This window comes from Parus major, chromosome 28, assembly GCF_001522545.3.
Source record: "Parus major isolate Abel chromosome 28, Parus_major1.1, whole genome shotgun sequence".
Classification (NCBI taxonomy): Eukaryota; Metazoa; Chordata; class Aves; order Passeriformes; family Paridae; genus Parus; species Parus major.
In genome coordinates this window covers 4,303,572-4,309,795 of record NC_031797.1, presented here as the reverse complement: position 1 = coordinate 4,309,795, position 6,224 = coordinate 4,303,572, and the positions used below count along the sequence as shown (strand labels likewise).

The window sequence follows — 6,224 nt, the reverse complement described above, 5'->3', positions numbered from 1 at the left end:
TTCCCCATTCCCCTTTCCCCATTCCCCTTTCCCACTGCTTCCTGGCCTGGGAATGCACTCCTGACTTGGGGATTTGTGGTTTCAAGGGTGGATCAAAATCCAGAGGGGGAAATGTGTGATTTGACTGTTGTCTCCTGAGTTGATGCAATCAGGGAAGGTTAATTCAGATTAATCTGCTAAAAGACAAATCAAAACTACAGTCAAGTCTGCTTTAACTTGAAATTTCTGTATTTTAATTCAGAATTTTAAGCATCAGGGAATAATTTCTTGCTCTCCTTGCCAGCTTTAACGTGTTGAATTCCTTTTAGGATGAACGAGCCTTTCCCAAAGGAGATTTCTTCCCTCCAGAGCGACCCCAACAACTCCCTCGTAAGTGTCCCCTGCATGATTCAACATCTTCTGCTTTTCTTTTGGCTGTTCAGCACCTGGGAACCAGTCCCAGCCCCAGTAAAAAACTCTGGTTCAATCTGGAAACCTGGGATCCAAATTCCTGAATAATTTCAGAAGGGAGAATAGTGAAGAAGAGCTGCTCAGTGATTTTTTGGATACTTCTTTCAGCTCATGGCCAGAAGCTTGTCTTAAAACATTCACCTTCTCAAGGCTTCCAGAGCTCTCCATTGCAATTCCAGGATCCCAGTGCCTTCCATTAATAGTGGGATTTAATGGAAACTTTGGATCAGTCAGCACCTCCTCCTGTGGGACGGTGCTCTGGGAATGGAATCTTTTCCCTTAAATTGGAAGGGCTGAATTCAGGACCTGGGAGTCTTCCAGGCCTTGGAATTTCCCGAGGAGATGTTGTCAGTGTATTAAATATGGAAAGAAGAGGGAAGCAGGCTCTTCTTGGAGGTGCAGGATGCAGAAAGCACCGACCAAAACCCAGGAGATGGAAATTCAGAATAATTGGCTGCCCCGAGCTGCTCCTTCCAACTTGGAATTTGAATGAACCAAAAGATGGAGTCTAAACCAGCAGTGGAAATCCACAGACTGCACGTGGATGTGAGGAAACATTCCTGGCAGGGTTGCTCAGAGCTCCTGTGGGGTCTCCATCCCTGGGAATACCCAAAGCTGTGGATTTGATCCAGGCTGAACTGAGGCCCTCCAAAGGCCCCTCCCACGCTGGGATGAGATGCTGGGAATACTGATGAAGAGAAGAGTTGGGACTGGAAGAGCTGGAGGCTGAGTTTGTTCCAGTGCAGCTAAATTGGGGCTGCTGGAGGAATTTGGACTGTCCTGAGCAGCCGGGGTCCCTGCCCAGGGCACAGCCTGGGAGAGGATGAGCTCCCTTCCAGCCCAAAGCAGTCTGGGGTTCTGGGATTCTCACAATTCAGACAGATGCTCTTTTCTTCCTGGGAACCAGACCTGTTGTGTGCTGCTAAATTGCCCGTTATTAATGATCATTAATTAGTCCCTCCCTAGTTCAGCTTTCAGCAGCAGGATCACTGTAAGGATGTTCCTCTCTTCAGGACAAAGCCATTGGGTTCCAGTTCCATTACCTTGGTGTAAAACTCCCTAAATCCCTCTGGAAGCCTGGATTTTGGCCTTTACTGGGGCGGGGAAGGGGGACCTTGTGCTGTTTTAAAACAAGATTCAACACTCCTGTGTTCAGTGCTGAGCTGGAAACGAGGGAATCCTGCAGGCAGAGGATGCCACGAGCTGCTGTTTGTGCCAAGCAGAGAACTTTTCTTCCTGCTTCAGGAGGAAAAAAAAAAAAAAAAAAAAAGGGGCTTTTTCTTCTTTCTCTGGGCTGGGGAATGGTTGAGGAAGGTTGAGCTCCTTGCCTGGGAACGCCGCGTTGTGTTTGCTCGGAGAGAGGCTGGCTGTGTGCTCGCAATTCCATCGGTGGCTGTCATTGATCACAGGCTGCTCCTGGTGCCTCAGTTCCCCCTGCACGGGGCCAGCCCTGCCAGAGGGGGAAATGAGCCATTGGCAAGCCAGGCTGAGAACTGTGCACAGGTTTAGGGGAATCTTCTCCCAAATTGCCCACTCCGCCCTCCTCAGCCGAGGACTGTGCCCAAACCAAGCAGTGTTCTAGCCAGTTCTTTTTCAGGAGTCAGCTCCAAACAGAGTTTTCTCAGCAGTTAAGATGGAAATTTAAATACGAAACCAAATAATTGGAGATAGTTTTTAGCCTATTTCAAGACACATCTACTCTTGATTTACTCCACACTTCCCTGCTTTCAGTACACACCCCACAGGGGGGACACAGCAAGCTTTTTTTGGAGAATGAAAGTCAATTACTTAAGAAATAAAACTTGCTGTTTTGTCAAACTATGGAAAGAAGGCTTTTTTGATATCTGAATATTTTCTTCAGATGGTCTTGGTGGTATTGGCATGGGATTAGGACCTGGAGGTCAACCTATTGATGCAAATCATTTAAACAAAGGCATGGGAATGGGCAACATGGGACCTGGAGGTAAGAAGATTACTCCTATGCTTTTGTTTCATGAGAGCTTTAAGCTGTGTAGAAGGTAGATAGCTTTGTTTGCCTCCCCAAAAAAAGTTGGTAGTTTCTTAGGAATGTTAAAGCCAAATGAGTTTTTTTGTTCAGCTTGATAATGGAAACTTGAATTTAACCAACTGCTCCATTTTTTTTTATTTTTTTTTCACTGTGGTCAAGACACAGCTCTCATTTTCTGACTCTTGAGCATGAGCAGCAGACACTGCAAAGATCCATGAAACTCCAAACCATCTCTCACTTTTAACACTTTTAGTGGGCTTGCAAATCTTTGGTGAGGATCTGTTGAAATAGCACAAGTTTCAAAGAGCCACCTAAAAAAAGTAGCACACACTCAGCTTTCCATGTCAAAACGCCAGTGGGTTTTTTCCCCTTTGCTGCTTGATTTTCTGAGCAGGAATGTTGGAATCTCCTCAGAGTTATCCCACGTAAGCTCTTCAGCCCAAGCCATGGATGTGTTGTGTGGTTTGAGTTCTGCAGCCTCTGGCTGGAATTTCTTGGGTGACACCTGCTATATAAAGCTTTCTCTTTTATTTTGAGGAATGGGAATGGAAGGCATGGGCTTTGGAATGAATAAAATGGGAGGTAAGCTGTGGTTCTTTGATCTTCGCGCGAGTCCCGCGGGCTGAGCCGTGCGCGTGGGGCAGGAATTTGTGTGCTGGGAAATCACCGCCAATTCAGCAAGAATTGGGTCCTTTTTGGGTACTGAAACTGCTGCAGGTGTGTGGGGAGGGTGGGTACATCCCACAAAACCTGAGCTGTGCTTCCTCGGCTCAGGAGATGTGGAAGGGCCAGCCCTGGGGGGGTTGGAACTGCTCCCTCAATCCCCCAACCCAAACCGCTCCGTGATCCTGTGATTTTTACCCAAATCCTGACCCCGCTGTCTGTGGGGATGTTGTGTGGCAGCAGCTGCTGGCTGTGCAGTGTGCAGCTGGAGTGCAGTGCTCAGGATTCCCTGGAAAATCTGTTTTTTAGGAATGGAAGGTCCCTTTGGTGGCATGGAAAACATCGGCCGCTTCCCAGCCGGGATGAACATGGGCAGGATGAGTGGTAGGCACCGGGGTTTTGTGTGTCCTGCTGCCTTCCCTGGGAGGGATCCCTCTTTCCAGAGCCTCTTCTCAGTTTTATGGGAATAACTTGGGGATTTTCCAGCTGATGTTGTGGCCTCTGAGCTGCACAGACCCAGAGATTCATTGGTGGTACCTTGAATTTGGTTTATTCAGAAGGATTCTGGTTCTGTCCAGTCCCCAGAGCCTCCCGTGTGTTCTGGGGTAAATCCTGCTTTTCCCTGGGGCTCTGGGCTCCTGAAACCACGACAGAAGGATCAGGATAAAACCACAAAAACCTTCCTGTGCTGTGAATCTTCAATTCCTGTGGTAAAATGTTCCCTCAGGGGTCACAAAACCCCCCTGCAAACTTCTGCACCTTCTTCTTTGCAGAGATGGATCGGGCCATGGGAGGGGGATTTGAGAGGGAGTTTGGAAGAAATGAGATGGGAATGTCCCGGAGTTTTGGAGAGACCTTGGAGAGGGGAATAGGTGAGTGCAGTAAAGGAAATCCATTTCTTGCCTGCTTTTCATCCCTGAACTGCTCACAAAAATTACAGGGGTGGTACAGATAAGAAAAAACCCAGTTTTTATATTTGCTGTAGGAATTTGCTGTCTGGCTTTTAAATGCTGCTGGGAAGTTGTTAATTTTTGTCAATGAAAACAAAATCCTGCTTCACCCACTGCCTGTATCCCATTTAACTTCCAAACACATTCCCTGGGAACACTGGGCAATCTCAGTAATGAAACTGCAGAATTTCGGGAGCAAAGCTGAACCCAAACTGAGCAGACAGAGCTCCCCCATCATTTTCCAGACTTAATTTGGTCAAATCACAACATTTCAGAATCGTGGGGACCATGCCCTGTGTCCTGTTCCTCCATCCCTTGTCCCTCTCCAGCTCTCCTGGAGCTCCCCAGGCCCTGAGGGGGCTCTGAGCTCTCCCTGGATCCTTCTCCTCTCCAGCTGAGCCCCCCCAGCTCTCCCAGAGGGGCTCCAGCCCCGGAGCAGCTCCAGAGCCTCCTCTGGACTGGCTCCAGCAGCTCCAGCTCCTTATTTTGGGGTCCCAGGGCTGGGGCAGGGGGGTCTGACCTGAGCCCCTGGGTTTGCCTCGGGCCGGAGGGAGCTCTGAGCGTTGGGATTCACCCAGCAGAGCGAGCAGCCGCTCGGGCTCCCGCCAGGCGCCGATGCCGCGTGTGTTGTGTTGCAGGTGGTGGCAACGCCAGCATTCCCGGCATCGAGAGGATGGCCCCTGGCATCGATCGGATGGGCGCGGGGATCGAGCGGATCCCGGCCGGGATGGGGCACGGGATGGAGCGGGTGGGCTCGGAGATGGACAGGATGGGGCTGGTGCTGGACCGCATGGGCTCGGGCGTGGAGCGGATGGGCTCGGGCATGGAGCGCATGGCCCCGCTGGGCATCGACCACCTGGCCCCCAACCTGGAGCGCATGGGGCCGGGCATGGAGCGCATGGGCTCCGGCATGGAGCGCATGGGCTCCGGCATCGGCTTCGGCATCGAGCGCATGGGAGCCGCCATGGAGCGCGTGGGCGGCGCCATGGACAGGATGGGCTCCGGCGTGGAGCGCATGGGCGCGGGCATGGATAGGATGGGCATCGGCCTGGAGCGCATGGTGCCCGCGGGCATGGGCGCGGGCATGGGGCAGGTGATAGAGAGGATGCCCGCGGGGCTGGAGCGCATCGGGGGCCCGCCCATGGACAGGATCGGGATAGAGAGGATGGGAGCCGCGCCCATGGACAGGATGGGCCTGGAGCGCATCGGGGCTGCCAACATGGAGAGGATGGGGCCGCCCATGGGGCAGGGCATGGGGGCAGGCATCGAGCGCATGGGGCTGCCCATGGGCAGCAACTTCGAGCGGCCCATGGACATGGAGCGGGGCAACTTTGCAGGGAATTTTGCAGGGTCCCTGGGAGGAGCCGGAGGCCCTGCGGCCGGGGTGGCCCGGAAAGCCTGCCAGATATTTGTGAGGAATGTGAGTACCCCTTCTTCCTTTTGGTGCTCCCCCGTTCCCTCTCCTGCCCGTTCCCACCCGTGGCATTCATTGTCACTGGTGTGTTGATCTCATCCATGCTCCGTTTCCAATCACAGTGTCCAGTACTGGACACTGCCAGATTTTGGGAGGAGTTGGAGCCATTTCCATCCCAGGAGAGCTCCTGGCTCCCTGTGATCCCACAGTTTTATGGCAGTGGCTGTCCTGGGCTGGGTTCCATGTGTTGTGGGGAGCTGGGGGTGCCTGCAGGTCGTTCAGCAGAGCCTCAGTGATGGTTTATTCCTCTCTTCCCACAGCTGCCTTTTGATTTTACATGGAAAATGCTGAAAGACAAATTCAATGAATGTGGTGAGTTGTTTTCCTCACTCTGAGGAATGAATATGAATAATGGCCAGATAACACAGAGGATGGGGTCAGATGGGATACTGGGGAGGGATTCCTGGCTGGGATGGAATTCCCAGAGCGGCTGTGGCTGCCCCTGGATCCCTGGCAGTGCCAGGATGGGGTTGGGAGCACCTGGGACAGCGGGAGGTGGATGGTCCCTCCTAGCCCAGCCCATTCTGTGATTCCACAGCAGCCAAACCCAGCCTGGGCTGTGAGTGGAGCCTGGGGCTCCTGTTCCAGACAGAGCTCGTGCTCTGCTCCTTCCACATCCCGAGCTGGGATAAATCCACCGGGCGGGGAGCCGGGAGCGCCGCGGGGTCACGGTGCCGGG

The 6,224-nt window shown here is 52.6% G+C and overlaps 1 protein-coding gene across 4 annotated transcripts in view; it reads left to right on the top strand.

Moving 5' to 3' along the window:
• The window catches only part of HNRNPM (heterogeneous nuclear ribonucleoprotein M), a 15,924-nt gene that overhangs the window by 8,937 nt on the left and 763 nt on the right, over nt 1–6,224 (top strand). For 2 of the 4 annotated variants that reach the window (XM_015651631.3, XM_015651629.2), the window contains 7 exons: nt 309–369; nt 2,312–2,413; nt 2,996–3,040; nt 3,431–3,505; nt 3,895–3,993; nt 4,710–5,491; nt 5,806–5,857. In XM_015651631.3, coding sequence (XP_015507117.1) covers nt 309–369; nt 2,312–2,413; nt 2,996–3,040; nt 3,431–3,505; nt 3,895–3,993; nt 4,710–5,491; nt 5,806–5,857 — 1,216 coding nt within the window. The remainder of the gene's footprint in view (nt 1–308; nt 370–2,311; nt 2,414–2,995; nt 3,041–3,430; nt 3,506–3,894; nt 3,994–4,709; nt 5,492–5,805; nt 5,858–6,224) is intronic. The other 2 variants (XM_015651628.2, XM_015651632.2) reach the window with 2 other exon arrangements.